Consider the following 16,181-nt stretch of genomic DNA (forward strand, 5'->3'; position numbering starts at 1 on the left):
TAAATTTACTCTATTAATTGCATTTATTTATATTATTAAACAAGGTGAGACTGAACATGGACAATGCGAAGGAGAAAAGGAAAGAGTGCCACCGGAGAAGAATGAAGGGGACAAATTGCTTCGACATCCGGGCGAATGACTTGACTTGGAAGAAGGACGAAAGGAAGGCGAGACCTGGGAAACCTTGCTGCTCTTTCGCTCCTAGCTGGGGTCCCCGTTCGTTGAGGTGAATATAAAAATCTCAGATAAGTATTTGCATTTGCCTCCTCATGGTGGGCGGCATTGCCATGCTGTCAACAGTACCAAATAGTCAATCTCAAGACTAACCGCTGGGTCACGTTAAGTAACCTCCGCTTCCAGGTAGGTACTGTTAAAGTGTATGACTCCAGTGGTCATGACACCCCCCTGGAGTTTCTCTCGCTATCTTTTCCAGGGATCATCCCTTACCTCCCTCATCAACCCCACTGACGTAAAACATTTGACAGGTATCCTTTATTTTCCATCTGCTATTAACATTATTGCATGTCTAATCAAACATTTAAATTAAATCATTCAATAACTGTATTTTTACATGCCTTATGGGACGGCAGGTAGCCTAGTGGTTGGACTAGTAACCGAAAGGTTGCAAGATCGATTCCCTGAGCTGACAAGGTAAACATCTGTTGTTCTGCCGTCATTGAAAATAAGAATTTGTTCTTAACTGAGTTAAATAAAGGTCAAATAAAAAACGACTCTGCTCCTGTTCTCTATGACCTAGGGGTTCTGCCTAACACCCAGACATGGATCCACCTGATGTCCTTCATTACTAACCACCCTCCAACTTTCATTACATCAGCTACTGTTATTGTCATGTTGTCATTATCTGCTAAGAAAGAGCAAGTAGACTATCATACTGGGCACATAATGTGAGATGCACAGATTAGCTAAAAACACTAGCACTGCAAACACTCAGAACAAAGTAAGCAGCAGCGCCTGGACTTTGCAGTCTCCCTCTTCGAGTCCCCCTTCTGAGACTGACTGCCTGTTGAATACAAGTGACAGGCAGAACCTTCATCCACACAGCACCCACACCTCTCTATTTTCCACACACCAGAATTCAGTATTTCAGCCTGATTACCATGTGAGTGTACAAAAAATCTGTGAAAGTAAATTGACACACATGTACCAAAAGAATATCAACATTTATATATTTAAATCCCAAATATTGCCAGATTGGTTTTCACAGCTGTTTCATAAGGTGTTCATTATTGTAAATTGTAACATATCCCTTGATGGTATACCACTATCATTGTTGTATCATAGGACATACGATAGATAAATATTCAACCACATGGTTGTACTAATGAGCTATCATTTTTTTAAATCATAATAGAGGACTAATTAAATAATATTATTGGGAAAGGGGCATACCTAGTCAGTTGTACAACTGAATGCATTCAACTGAAATGTCTAATGCATTTATTTTATTTTATTTATCCTTTATTTAAGTAGGCAAGTCAGTTAAGAACAAATTCTTATTTACAATGATGGCCTAGGAACAGTGGGTTAACTGCCTTGTTCCGGGGCAGAACACATTTTTACCTTGTCAGCTTGGGGATTCAATCTAGCAACCTTTCGGTTACTGGCACAACGCTCTAACCACTAGGCTACCTGCCGGCCCATTTAACCCAACCCCTCTGAATCAGAGAGGTGTGGGGGGCTGCCATAATCAACATCCACGTATTATTGCAGTGTAGATAAGGGAAGGCCTGTTTAAAATGAAAACATGCCAGCCAGACAAGCCAGTGTATGAATCAAATGTATTTGCATATGAATGGAAAGTGGAAGTGGAGTGGAAATTTGCCGACTTTGCGATCTGTATGGTAAGTTTTTTTTAAAGTATTTTTTATTTGGTAAGTAATATTAATGTGTAGGGATCATCAAAATTATATAATTTTTTCCCCCGATGCCTGTTTATTCATAAAACGTAGAAGATGATAAATAACATTAAATCGCAATGGTATGTCTTTGCAAATGATTAGGAAAACAAAAGCGTATTAATAGGAATACATTTAGCCTAATTGGTAACAAATATGACATGGGGAAAAGTCAGGATACTAGTCAGGCTATTTGTCAAATCCAGATTAAATACAGGTCTTCAGTCGTATCAAATCTGTAGGCGATTGTGGGCAAAATCAATGACAAACAGCTGAAATGTTCAGGCTTCATCATGATCTGTGATCAAAACAGGCTGGGGGTGTTTTCGGTTACGTTTAGGCTAAGGTTATGTGTAAGAACGCAACTGCACTGAAATTAATAGCCTGATTCAATGGGATTCTCCAGAATAACTTTTTAAAAATCTGTTAACATCTTTGGTCTATGCATAGACCCATACCGATTTGATCTTTTAGGTATTTTTGGTATAGCCTACTAATAATATTCTAAATTGCAGAGCATTTTAATAAAACAAGCAAATTTTCCTGTGATGTTGAGGCTGAGCAAGACCTTCGATAGGCTAGTAAACAATGCGGAAATAATCATGGAGTTAATCATTGTTATAGCCTAGATCGCTTTTTTCTAAGGCTAAGTAAACAAGGGGTAGCATGCTTTTTGCCCATCTCTATTACAAGGGTTAGGCATATATCCTCACATACCCCTTCAATTCAAGCCCTGCTTTTAACCTTAAGACATTTCCACAGAAATGTTTGGCCTAAGGATTGACTGTGTCTGTTAAACTGGGAACTCCGGGGGAAAAATGAGGTCAAATCATAATATCAGTGACTTTCAGGTCAGAGTTTCTGAATTGGAATTCCGAGTTGGATGACCGTTCAAAACCAAAGAAAATCCCAGTCTGAGGTTGTTGGTTTTTTCCCCAGAGTTCCCAGTTGTCTTGAACGCACTGAAGTCGGAAGTCAGAGATTGCAGAGTTCCGAGTTCTTTTAAATGCGCCACTAGAGACCTAGGCTACCTCTTATTTCTGAATATGGCTACCTCCAACAAAGAAGCCCTTGTGTCTGTATTGATGTGAGAAATAGGCATATCTACACAGTAATGGTGGCTAGCTGCGATATCAACTAGCCTAAAGTTTTCTAGAGCTGATATGCCTATTTGAGCTAAATCGACAAATTAAATTGATTAGATTACTCTGCCAATGAAAAATATTTTTTCAAAATCATATACATGTAGACATTTGTAAGGCGTTCATGGTGAGATTTAAAAAAAGAATCTAGACACTTAAGCTAACATGTGACGCGTAACACATGTAGACGTTTATAAGGCGTTCATGGTAAGATCTTTCATAATAAACTTACAAGCCACGACGTGAACACTACGTCTACATGACATGCACGTGTCATGTGAACGCGTCGGCTGTTTGACGCCTTAGAGAAAAAAAAACTTGTCTTCATTTGTATTTTATAGCGCTAGGAAGACGTTAGGTGACTTTGTGAGCGGTATCAGTAACTTCATGAGGCTTAATTCTGGAACTTACCACCCCCCATAGTTTGGGATTCACTAACCTAATGTAGCAGGCCAGGGATTCGCCTTCTGCCTGTAGCTTCTCAGCACCCTGTTATTTGCTCCCATCTAGTGACCAAAGTGGTGCATGAAGCATGGGCTTTTCTGCAAGGAAGGATAGGACCTACAGGTCATCACTAGATAGCAAACACCCAACACCCACAAATGAGCACACCGGAACCTAAAACTAATTGGTGAGTGGCAAATGACGGTCAGTGCCCCGTTTATTGTTTTTTCTAAACATGTAAACATACAAGACTGTGACCTGGAAACAATATTACGCAAAAACTGTTAACCAATAATAAAATATATATATATATAATAAAACACCAAAACATTAACATACTTCTTTGAATGTCATATATTTGCAAATACTGGAATGCTTGACAACATCAATATATATTCTTAAATATATATTTCTATATAGAGATCTTCAATATTTTATATATTCATTAATATTTCCCCTTTAGGTCCTCTTTTCAATTAGTTCACATTCCTTACATGATCTTTACCCCTGGATCTTTATGTGGCAATTTAGACCTGAAGATAGACATCCAAAGTCTAAGAAATGTAAAGGCAGTTTTTAAACAAGCGCACACACAATCTTTTAATATATATCCACTGCTATATCCTCGAGGTAGGGAAATGCATCCAGCACTAGCCATTCCCTCTCACATTCCCTGATAAGATAGCGTGTATACAGACCAGGGTTCAAACACTATTTTAAATCTTTAAAATATTTTTGGGTGTTTGCTTTGTCCTGCCTGGTGTCAGGTCGGTGGGGTTTGCAGTTTTGCGACTATTCTATTGTTTCCATTGTCCCAGGCAAGCTCAATCAAGCCCAGATTAAGTACTCAAAAATATTTCAAATAGTATTTGAACTCAGGTCTGCACTTGGGGGAAAGAGATACTGCATGTCCCTCTGGCCCTCTTTCAATCCTTCAGTCAATGGGAATCGAAACAACATACGTTACAACGTCACTTTGTTGTACTTTAAGGAGTAACCAACTGCAATTTCTAGACATTCCACCAGGGAGCCAGCGGAGAGGAAATCTAGCTCCACCTCGATAAATTTGATGTAAATGGCCGAGCGTTCAGGGCCCATGGAGAGGCCCTCTTCCCTGGCTTGCTGCCCGGTGCCCCTGCAGTTCCCCTGGAGGAAGCGTGTGACGGCCGAGGGCTGCCTGCGGCTGTAGTGCTTGCCTGAGCTCTGAAAGTGCTGGAACAGACACTGCTGTAGGGTCCTCTCCTCCGCGATGCCAAGGTAGCAGTAGGTCACTTTGGCCCCCGTCTTCTCCCCCTCCCCCACTCTCCCACCTGGGCCCACCACACTCTCGAACCCAGACCCGCCAGAGCCCGACGATCCAGAGAGAGGCAAGCTCTGGTCAGAGTCTTGGTGCTGCAGCGGAGAGTCTGGGGCCTCATCTTCCCCTATGTAGTCTGTCTCCGCTGACACCTCCTCGTAACCGATGGCATAAAGGCCATAAGTCTTAGGGATTCCCCCGGGTAGGAGGTACTGGGAGGCCCCGTTGCTACAGCCCGTCACCCTTGACTGGGCTATTGGGATCCAGTCTACCTCCATGTGCAGCTCCAGGCAGCGCGCCTCGCTAATGGTGATGTCCAGGAACTTATAATAAACGTTCTTCCAGTTCATCTTCTGCACTTTGGTCATGATGACACGGCCCTCTGCCTTCTCCGGATTGAAGTACTCGCGCAGCCGCTTTCCCAGGGGAACCTGGGAGCTGATCTCGGCGTAGTGGTAGCAGACGTCCTCGTGCCAGCGTGTGTTGTAGCCCACGCCAAAGATGGCCAGCTTGTTGGAGAGGTGCAATCTGGAGAAGTCGGTCCACGTCTGAAAGTGCTCCCATTTCACCTGTACCGACTCCAGGATGCGCACCACATTCTGCATCACTTCCTGTTTTCTGAGAGGGACAGAAATACATGAATGGTCAAGATGAGGTTGGAACCAGTGGAGGGTTGGTAATGAGAACAGATGATACATTTTTATGAAGTCTCTGTCAGTGATTTGTTTTCAATAACATATTGGCAGTAAAAAGCATTTATTTTGACCTTGTATCCATGTACTGTTATCAGGTATCATTAATTCTATGGCAAAAACACATACTGAACTTGCTCCGAGGGCTCAGGTCGAAGCTGCAGTACACTGGCATTCTTTGGCGGCTGTGTTTCCTCTGAAGAAATAAAGGAACAGTATTTTTTATCATCAAATTAACACATCAAATGCTACCCTGACAGGCATATATGCTCATTACTCCTACAGTATTCATTTTGACAGAGTGAAGGAAGAGCCTGCATACTAAATCAAATCAAATTATATTTGTCACATGTTCCGAATACAACAGGTGTAGACCTTACAGTGAAATGCTTACTTACAAGCCCTTAACCAACAATGCAGGCATAGCTACCCCTAATAAGAACTACCAGTTCCCTGGATAGTCTACCTGCAACTTGAACAAAAAAAGAAGTCTGCTGACCCCTTCCCTATTGCTTGCTTTTGTCATCACCACCACTCACCAGTTTCCATCTCTCCCTCCTGGAAGGCGGAGGCCAGCACCTGGTTGCACCAGTCTTCCTGGGAGAAGTCCTCCATAGTGCTGCCGTCAGACTCCATCTCCTGGTACAGGCCACTACTGTTGATGAGGACGGGGGCACACGTCTGGGAGTCCCAGCCTCCCTGGCCAAACACCTTTTCCAGCTGCTCGATGGAGTAGCTACTCTTCCTCTTGCCGACGCCATGCTCCTTCACTCTGCTATAGCACCGGCGCAGTGTCTGCGGGTCATAATGGGTGTGTGAACGTCAGAAGAAGATCTTGAAGTTAGTGTTAGCTATTAGACTAGCTATAGGCCTATCCAATGCCACAAACACACCAGAGACGGCATAGTCACCCACAAAAGGACTGGGATCAAGATGAATGAATGGCTACATACATTTACAGAAATTATTTGCTTTGAAATGCAAATAGCTGAGGATATTTTATTCTCTACAATTGCACTAGATGCAAAATTCAGCACCCTATTGCAAACTTCCAGTCAGCTTACCTGCTAGCTATCTAGGTGCTTTTAGCAATGTGGGTGTATTTACATACACTAGCGTTGCTTTCAAATGTATTGGGTTACACAAAAATAGCCCATGGGAAGCCAAAAGTTCCATTACAACTTATTGTGCCGGTGGGCAGGACGGTTGCTCATTATGACGACAAGAAACGGAACGGAGAAGGATGGTATTACATATACAACAGGCGGGCCTAATCGTGGATGCTGATTGGATTAAACCGCGTTCTACCTGGTGTCAATTCCACAAGGCTATGATGTTGAAATACCTATTTACTGTTCCATCTCACTGCGCAATCCAACAACATCGACTGGTTATCATCTAGTTGTTCTCTCATGAGGAAGCTTCTTACTGTGACTAACGACTGTAACATGACCCAGGTTATCACTCAGCCAACTAGAGTGTATACCAAAAGTGTTGGATCTGTGACATCCACTTGTATTGATCATATCTTCACCAATGCTTGCAGAGCTTTCCTCCAAAGCAATATCAGTTCCCATTGGCTGTCGTGAACATAATATTGTGGCAATAATAAGGAAAGCCAAAGTACCAAAGGCAGGGCCTAAAGTTATTTATAAGATCATACAAAATGTTTTCTCAGGACTCTTTTGTTGAAGATGTAAAATATTTATTTTGGTCTGGTGTGTATAAGGTGGAGAATTGAGATTAAGCACTTGGGGTATTTGTAAAATTATTCTTGCCAACTGTTGACAAACATTCACCCGTTAAGTAACTAATTGAGAACTGTTAGAGCCCCCACAACTAAACAAAAAAAAGAAGACATTTTTTTACCAAAACAAGGTAAATTACATTAAAAACAACGATGGGAAAAGACTTTGGAGCACCTCTTAGATGTAAGGGGACCTGCGTGGTTCTGGTACCGGTTCCGACCAACATTTTTGCTTATAAATCGGGCTGTGGACACTGTAGATCGAAATGGCTTGCATTGCGCGATAGCCATGGTTCCAACGGAGACAGTAGTATTTTGAGCCTGTGTGACGTAGGATCTGAAACCACTTGGAGATGGGATATCCCTCCTACCATTTAGTGCACTCTTCCAACTATCCATCAACTCCTGGCTGAACCCTACATCACAGCCACTGACAAAGCACTGCAATTCAGAGATTGATTTATAGCCATCAATCAAAAATAATGAATAGTTTGTCATTGATGGACAAGATTAATATGAGGTGAAAGGCAAGTTCCTAACGAGTTCAGGAAGCCAAGCTAAGGCTCTGTGAAACGTTCACAGTGATTGGGGAAGACGTTTTGATCAAGAGAGACCTTTAGAAATGTGTACTTTTCCTCTAACACTAAACATACAAATATGTGTTTTACAATTATACAGAAGGTGAAATCTTTTTTATAATTTCATTATGCTATATTTAGAAAGCATATATGTCATTTCAAGGCTTATTCAGTTTTGTTGAATAGTAATTACATCATGAAATATATATTTTTTATGATATTTGTACTGTGTACTTGAGCTTGTGTACTCAAAAGTGACTACCTCAGCAATTTACAGTGCATTCGGAAAGTATTCAGAACCATTGACTTTTTCCACATTTTGTTACATTACAACCGTATTCTAAAATTGACTAAATTGTTTCCCCCCCTCATCAATCTACACACAAACCCCATAACGACAAACCAAAAACTGGTTTTTGGAAAGCTTGGCACACCTGTATTTAGAGAGTTTCTACCATTCTTCTCTGCAGATCCTCTCAAGCACTGTCAAGTTGGATGGGGAGTGTCATTGCACAGCTATTTTCAGGTCTCTCCAATGATGTTCGATCGGGTTCAAGTCCGCGCTCTGGATGGGCCAGTCAAGGACATTCAGAGACTTGTCCTAAAGGACTCCTGCGTTGTCTTGGCTGTGTGCTTAGGGTCGTTGTCCTGTTGGAAGGTGAACCTTCACCCCAGTCTGAGGTCCTGAGCGCTCTGGAGCAGGTTTTCATCAACGATCTGTCTTTGCTCTGTTAATCTTTCCCTCAATCCTGACTGGTCTCCCAGTCCCTGCTGCTGAGAAACAGGTTTCCTCCAGACGTGACACTTGGCATTCAGGACAAATAGTTTAATCTTGGTTTCCTCAGACCAGAGAATCTTGTTTCTCATGGTCTGAGTCCTTTAGGTGCCTTTTGGCAAACTCCATGTGCCTTTTACTGAGGAGTGGCTTCCGTCTAGCCACTCTACCATAAAGGCGTGATTGGTGGAGTGCTGCAGAGATGGTTGTCCTTCTAGAAGGTTCTCCCATCTCAACAGAGGAACTCTGGAGCTCTGTCAGTGACCATCGGGTTATTGGTCACCTCCCTGACCAAGGCCCTTCTCCCCCTATTGCTCAGTTTGGCCGGGCGGCCAACTTCAGGAAGAGTCTTGGTGGTTCCAAACTTCTTCCACTTAAGAATGATGGAGGCCATTGTGTTCTTGGGTACCTTCAATGCTGCAGAAATGTTTTGGTACCCTTCCCCAGATCTGTGCCTCGACACAATCCTGTCTCGGAGCACTATAGATAATTACTTCGACCTCGTGGCTTGGTTTTTGCTCTGACATGCACTGGCAACTGTGGGACCTTTATATAGACAGTTGTGTGCCTTTCCAAATCATGTTCAACAAATTGCATTTATCCACAGGTGGACTACAGCCAAGCTGTAGAAACATCAAGGATTTTCAATGGAAACAGGATGCCCCTCAGTTAAATTTTGAGTCTCATGTAAATAAGTTATGAGGGATTATTGTAAGATGGCGCCAGAGAAGAAGGCAGACGTTTTACATGCCCCCAGCCGATTGTATTTTTCGTTCCGTTTACAACTTATTTTTTACTTATATTGTACATAATGTTGCTGCTACCGTCTCTTATTACCGAAAATAACTTGTAGACATCAGGACTGCGAATACTCACCACGGACTAACAGAATCCTTTTTTTCCTTTCACGACTCTGACGAGCCCAACGCGAAGGATATACTGCTAGTCAAATGGCTATTTGCAGTGCCCCCGCCCTGCCGTCTTTACACCACTGCTACTCTCTGTCATCTATGCATAGTCACTTTAATAACTCTACCTACATGTACATACTACCTCAACTAACTGGTGCCCTCGCACATTGAATCTGTATCGGTACCCCCCCTGTAAATAGTCTCGCTATTGTTATTTTACTGCTGCTCTTAAATTTCTTGTATCTCTTATTCTTATCCGTATTTTTTTGAAACTGCATTGTTGGTTAGGGGCTCGTAAGTAACCATTCCACTGTATTCGGTGCATGTGACGAATAAAATTAGATTTGATATCAGTTATTTTTTAGCAAAAATTGCTACAAACCTGTTTTCGCTTTGTCATTATGGAGTATTGTGAGTAGAGTGATGAAAACAATTAATCTAATACATTTTAGAATAAGGCTGTAATGTTAAAAAAGAAAGTTCGCTGATAAAAAAATTAAGTTGCCACTTGGGTCAAACCCGTTAGGGTATGGGTTGAGTCTAGGTCTGGTTGTAGTAGGGTCCATTCGGGTTCAGGGCTGATTGTTCTTGGTGTTTCCACTCACTACAAAGTGATGACAGGAAGCCCAGTGGCCGGCAGTGGGAGAAGATGGAGTGAGATTGATTTTGGCCAACATCCTGCTAATTTTCTCATCGATGAACCATTTAATCTCCATACAGTTGTCTGTGTCCAAAACTAAAATCTGTAACAAAAGGAGTGAACTGTGTTTTGTAGAATTTACCCTTTGCCAAAGTTTCTCCCCAAAATGTTGTTGTTTATAAGTAGTGCAAGAAGTAGTGCATATTTCCATTAGTTCCCTAACAGAAATATGCAAATAAATAAATGCTAGAATGTGCCAAAAGGACCTCCCTAGCTCGTGCTTGGCTCTGCCCACTATGATTAATTTTCTCCCTTTGGAAACGACAGGCTCTGGTCTATCTTGGGTTAGTTATAAAAATCGTTGCCTCTAGTCTGTTGCAGGCACACTTCCTGTCTGCTTACCTGATGTCAAAACAAAAGTCCTGCACTGTCTACAACAGACCCACGTTTGGAAAGTCTGTTTAATAATATCTATTACATATTTTGTCACAAATCGCCCGTCATAAGGACCAACCATCATGCCCACAACACAGGCACAGTAAGGCTTCCCACGGACTGTTGTTGTGCAACCCAATACAACTGAAAGTGACGTTAGTGTATGTGAATACAACAGCGTTGCTAAAAATCAACTACGTACTAGCTTGACAATGTACTGAATGTTTTAAAACGTACCTACGGGTTCAATCGTTACATTAGCAAGCTACATATTACTAGCTAGCTAACGTTAGTTAGTCAATGGGCATACGCTAGGAAGCTACTGTAACACTGACAACATCCCTGGTTAACATTACATGATTGAACATAGCACGAAGTTACTGCCTACGAAGAGTGGCAAGCAGCTGACAGATGACTACCTATGTGATAGATGAACATGCTTACTCTGTCCCCCATTACCTTCATCCTCTCCCTGCATTGGGATGGGGTCCTTTCGTAGCCGAGCTCTGCTAGGGCTCGTGAGACCCGCTCGTACATTGCGGGACCAGGGGCCTTTCCAGAAAAAACGGTGCCTGCAACCTCCAATTGCTGCATTCGTGCCTCCGTCAGTCTTTCATTGCCCCACACCGCAATAAGGGCGTTTGTTTCGGATGGGGTCCACGACATCCCTCGGCAAGCTGTGAAGCTATTTGAGGCAAAGGCCGATCCACTTCGGCCTGCGCTCCCAGAAATCGTCATTCCTACGTTGAGAGGCGAGAATCGATTAGGTGTGGAGGGATTGGAATGATATTGGTTGCTGTCACTCAAATCCTCTGATTCTGGTGATGGAACTTCTGTTTTCGGCATCTTTAACGGCGTCGATATCTCGGGAGAATGATTAGAGTTACAGGGCGCCGCCATCTTTCTTCTGTTGCTAAGGGGAGGGTAGTCTAACGTAGCAGGCGTCAAAAGGGAAGGGGATGTGATATACGTCTTCTGTAAATACGGGGGGTGATATGTGCCAGAATTAAGCATAGGCAACCGTACCACCTTGTGGCTGTCGCTTACCATTGAACGTCTGACTGACAGGACATGATACCAATGCCGTATTGACGCCTGCGTGTTAATGAAAGTCATAAGGTGCATAGTTTATATTTATATTAATTACATCTCAACCATATATGTTAGAAACTTACAATTTTTCCCATGGAAGCCGACATTCCGAAGTAGCCATCTTGAGCTATAGTGTAGCATACGGCTTGTGTATTTTCTGTTATCGCTAATTGCCTAGAAAAGATTATGTCCAATCTATAGGTAATCTGTCTTTCCCTAAACACCTCATGACATGGTATGTTATCTTATTTTCTGTATACAGATCTAAATGTTGTTAGCCAATCACAGACTATGTTGTTACTAGTTCTCAGTAGCCTACATCAGACAATCAATAGGAGTTTCTCCACGGCTTTCAGTCGAATAGAGGAGTTCATAGGCTTTCCCAGAGGACCGGTGCTATTCGGAGTCCTTGGGATGTCCCTACCTCAATCAAGTATAAATGTAAAATGGTTAAGTTTAGTGTTATAGTTTAGGGTTCAGTGTAGGGACGTCCCAAGGAGTCCGGATAGCAGTGACCGTTCATAAAGTGAGAGACGGCACGGTATTTGAGAGCTCGGAGACGCCACAGACATTTATTTGTTTTTTTTACAAGCATGGGACTCAATTTTCTAGTGTCTAACCCAGATAGTTGCCTTAGAGACTATGAAAATAATTACCAAGATGTCCTTGATCCGATTGAGGAGTAAGTAGGCTATATTTAAGTTGTGATATCGTTAGTAAATATTTAGGCCGACTGTGTTGATAAGGCAAATTTGATTTATTTGAGTTTGTAACGCATTGTCGAAAGCACGTAGGCAATATTATTTACTGTGTTGATAGGGGAGTAGACTAGTGTACAATAATAACGTAATTTGATGATTATTGGTGTAATACCCTTACATGCCATTGTGTGCTGGAGCTATGGGTTTATTTGTCCACTGTCACTAGACCTACACATTCACACTAAAACTGAATTGAATGGGGGATGAATAACTACTTTTCACTGAAGGGAATGAGGTACAACATACAACTTTGATCGAAGACCTTAAAATCATGCCTGTCAGGAACAAGGAAATCATAACGGTATCCTAATACAGTGTGGATACAGGAGTAGCTTATTCTACAATAATGTATGTGCTAGTATTATTTATCTAATTGATAAATGAAATGGTAAATGTGGTTGGGTACGCTACTTCATTCAATGATTACGATATTGTACAAGGTAGATAAAGGAGTAGCCTACAGTCTACAATAATAATGTAATTGAATGTGCTATAGTATAATTGTTTTCATTGATGAAGGAAATTGTAAGTGGGGATGGGTAGGCTACTTCATTCAGTGAATACTGAATGTCTTGCTATCTCTGGGAGTATGTTAATGAAGGCTTTTCAGCTGTTGAACTATGGCAAGGTCAAACTAATTTATAAATCTATCTTTCATTTAGTCAAGAAGTGATGAGCCAGAGCAACCAATCAGCATCACTGTAGCTGTTTTACTGCTCTCCCTCCACAAGCAACCACATCCTCTTCTCCTCTTCAATTAATTTGCCGCCACACTGAAAAGCACTGTACATACATACCCCATCTCCTTGCAACATGATCCATCCAGGGCCAAAGCTGGACGCCTAAAATGTGAGAAATGTAAACAATATGCTACAGTGTGTGTGTGTGTGTGTGTGTGTGTGTGTGTGTGTGTGTGTGTGTGTGTGTGTGGATGGATGAAGTTCCAATAAAATACATGATAAGATGGCAAAGGATGAGAGTGAGAGCATACAGTATGAAAATAAAGGGATCCGAAATGAGTGTGGGGTGCCCTCTTGTGTCATTTTAGATCCCAAGGGGTATTAGGGTTCTTTGGCTATCACCGAGGGAGAACACTTTTTGGTTCCATGTAGAACCCTCTGTGGAATGGAGCCCAAAAGGGTTCTACCTAGACACAGAAAGGGTTCTACCTGGAACCCAAAAGGGTTCTCATATGGGGACAGAGGAATAATCATTTTAGTTTGTAGATAGCACCGTTTTATCTGAGTGCAGTGGTCGTTTCGTGGTTTTCTGCCCAATGTTTTTATTTTTTATTCATTGATGGTGGGGAGTTAAGATAATCAGAAATACTATGAAACATCACCACTTTTAGCACACATTTGCAAGCAGACGAAGTAACCTTCTATGTGTGCTGAGGCATGTGTGATCACTCAACATTGACAGGGCCGACAAAAAAAGACATGCTCACATGCAAACAAAAGATAATGTGTCTAACTTGCACCATTATGTAATTATTAGGAGACTAGGTACAAATTGCTAATCCTGGCTACCAATGTTCTAGCATTCATTTATTGAGGCAAGCAGATCAGAGATGTCATGGTGGTACCCAAGCATATGCCATGTATATATGTGACACAAATATGTATGGTCATATTTTTTATGTTTTATTTAGTTTGTTATTTTATGGAGCCATCCTTTGTATCATTTTATAGGCCTCCCAGGTATTTACATTTAATGTATGTATATAATTACTGCGGCTAGGGGGAGCTGTGACGTCAATGGAGTGCGTTAGTGAGATGGTGAAGTCTTGGCGATTTCTTCTTCAATCTTGGAGAATGACTACTCTTAAAAATTGCTCTGTCTCATAATTTTAGCCTAATAATTTAGGTATGTAATTTGCAAAAGTGCAATATGACTCAAAATATTGCGGTAACATGCTTAATTACATAGTCCATGAGTTTGGTGATGTTTGAAGGCAATTGAAGGGAGTTTTAACCGAGTGAAAAGCTGGTTGATATTTTCCCCATTGTCAGTAATGGAGTTTGGCTAGGTTGCTCATGACTTACATGTAAGAGAAGGAACTTTCTTTTCAACAACGTTTTAGATCCAATTTGTTTTATTTTCTATGAACAAAAGACTCAGTTTACTTTAGGTAATATATGTAAATATGTGATGTCACCATAAAATGTGTTAGTGTTAATATATGTACAAAAATAAGGATTAGCCCCTTTTTTTCAATTTTCGCTTAATATGACATACCCAAATCTAACTGCCTGTAGCTCAGGCCCTGAAGCAAGGATATGCATATTATTGGTACCATTTGAAAGGAAACACTTTGAAGTTTATGGGAATGTGAAAGGAATGTAGTAGAATATAACACAATAGATCTGGTAAAAGATAAACCAAATGTTCTTTTGTATTTTGTTTGTACCATCATCTTTGAAATGCAAGAGAAAGGCCATAATGTATTTTTCCAGCACAGGTGCAATTTACATTTTGGCCAACAGATGGCAGCAGTGTATGTGCAAAGTTTTAGACTGATCCAATGAACCATTGTATTTCTGTAAAAAATGTTGTATTAAGACTGCCCAAGTGTGCCTAATTTGTTTATTAATAACTTTTCATGTTAAACATTTTGCATTCTCCTTAAACAATAGCATGGTATTCTTTCACTGTAATAGCTACTGTAAATTGGACAGGGCATTTAGATTACCAAGAATTTAAGCTTTCTGCCAATATCAGATATGTCTATGTCCTGGGAAATGTTCTTGTTACTTAAAACCTCATGCTAATCGCATTAGCCTACATTAGCTCAACCGTTCCGTGGAAGGGACACCAATCCCGAAGAAGCTCCAATTCGCAAGCTTGATGCTAACCAAATGTAGCTTGGCCAAGTGCTAGTTAGCTCTAAGCTAATTGGTTTCAGTCAGTGTTAGCTTACATGTTAGTGGTTAATAATATAATGGTTGTAGCATTGTTTTGCATAGGCCTCTAGTAATTTAGAGTTTACTTTTATTTTTACATTAAAACTTCTCTAGGGTAGGGGGCAGCATTCGGAATTTTGGATGAAATGCATGCCCAAATTAAACTGCCTGCTTCTCGGGCCCAGAAGATATGATCAATCAATCAATCAAGTTTATTTTATATAGCCCTTCGTACATCAGCTAATATCTCGAAGTGCTGTACAGAGACCCAGCCTAAAACCCCAAACAGCTAGAATGCAGGTGTAGAAGCACGGTGGCTAGGAAAAACTCCCTAGAAAGGCCAAAACCTAGGAAGAAACCTAGAGAGGAACCAGGCTATGAGGGGTGGCCAGTCCTCTTCTGGCTGTGCCGGGTGGAGATTATAACAGAACTATGCCAAGATGTTCAAAAATGTTCATAAGTGACAAGCATGGTCAAATAATAATCATGGATAATTTTCAGTTGGCTTTTCATAGCCGATCATTAAGAGTTGAAAAACAACAGGTCTGGGACAGGTGGCGGTTCCATAACCGCAGGCAGAACAGCTGAAACCGGAACAGCAGCAAGGCCAGGCGGACTGGGGACAGCAAGGAGCCACCACGCCCGGCAGTCCCGACGTATGGTCCCAGGGCTCAGGTCCTCCGAGAGAAAGAAAGAGAGAAGGAGAAAATTAGAGAGAGCCAAGATTTTCAAAATGTTCATAAATGACAAGCATGGTCAAATAATAATCAGGAATAAATCTGTTGGCTTTTCATAGCCGATCATTAAGAGTTGAAAACAGCAGGTCTGGGACAGGTAGGGGTTCCGTA

General features: G+C 41.5%; 1 protein-coding gene across 2 annotated transcripts; it reads right to left on the minus strand.

Moving 5' to 3' along the window:
* Positions 1-3,683: 3,683 nt before the first annotated feature.
* On the minus strand, positions 3,684-11,541 carry LOC129868044 (myb/SANT-like DNA-binding domain-containing protein 2). Of its 2 annotated transcripts, none has more exons than XM_055941622.1 (4): positions 11,022-11,541; positions 6,031-6,286; positions 5,621-5,687; positions 3,684-5,417 (listed from the first exon to the last, which is right to left on the minus strand). In XM_055941622.1, exons 1-4 carry the CDS (start codon positions 11,475-11,477, stop codon positions 4,466-4,468), a joined length of 1,731 nt encoding a protein of 576 aa, XP_055797597.1. In that variant the 5' UTR covers positions 11,478-11,541; the 3' UTR covers positions 3,684-4,465. The 2 variants fall into 2 exon arrangements, with proteins under 2 accessions (XP_055797597.1, XP_055797598.1); XM_055941623.1 differs by having other exon boundaries at positions 11,037-11,540.
* Between the last annotated feature and the right edge of the window lie 4,640 nt (positions 11,542-16,181).

Source organism: Salvelinus fontinalis, chromosome 13 (genome assembly GCF_029448725.1).
Source record: "Salvelinus fontinalis isolate EN_2023a chromosome 13, ASM2944872v1, whole genome shotgun sequence".
NCBI lineage: Eukaryota > Metazoa > Chordata > Actinopteri > Salmoniformes > Salmonidae > Salvelinus > Salvelinus fontinalis.

Coding starts and splice junctions, on each gene's coding strand:
- LOC129868044 (XM_055941622.1), bottom strand. CDS start 11,477: ATGGCGGCGCCCTGTAACTCTAATCATTCTCCCGAGATATCGACGCCG. Junction 6,287..11,021: donor TGAAGGTAATGGGGGACAGA/GTAAGCATGTTC, acceptor TATGACCCGCAG/ACACTGCGCCGGTGCTATAG. Junction 5,418..5,620: donor GAGCCCTCGGAGCAAGTTCA/GTATGTGTTTTT, acceptor TGTCCCTCTCAG/AAAACAGGAAGTGATGCAGA.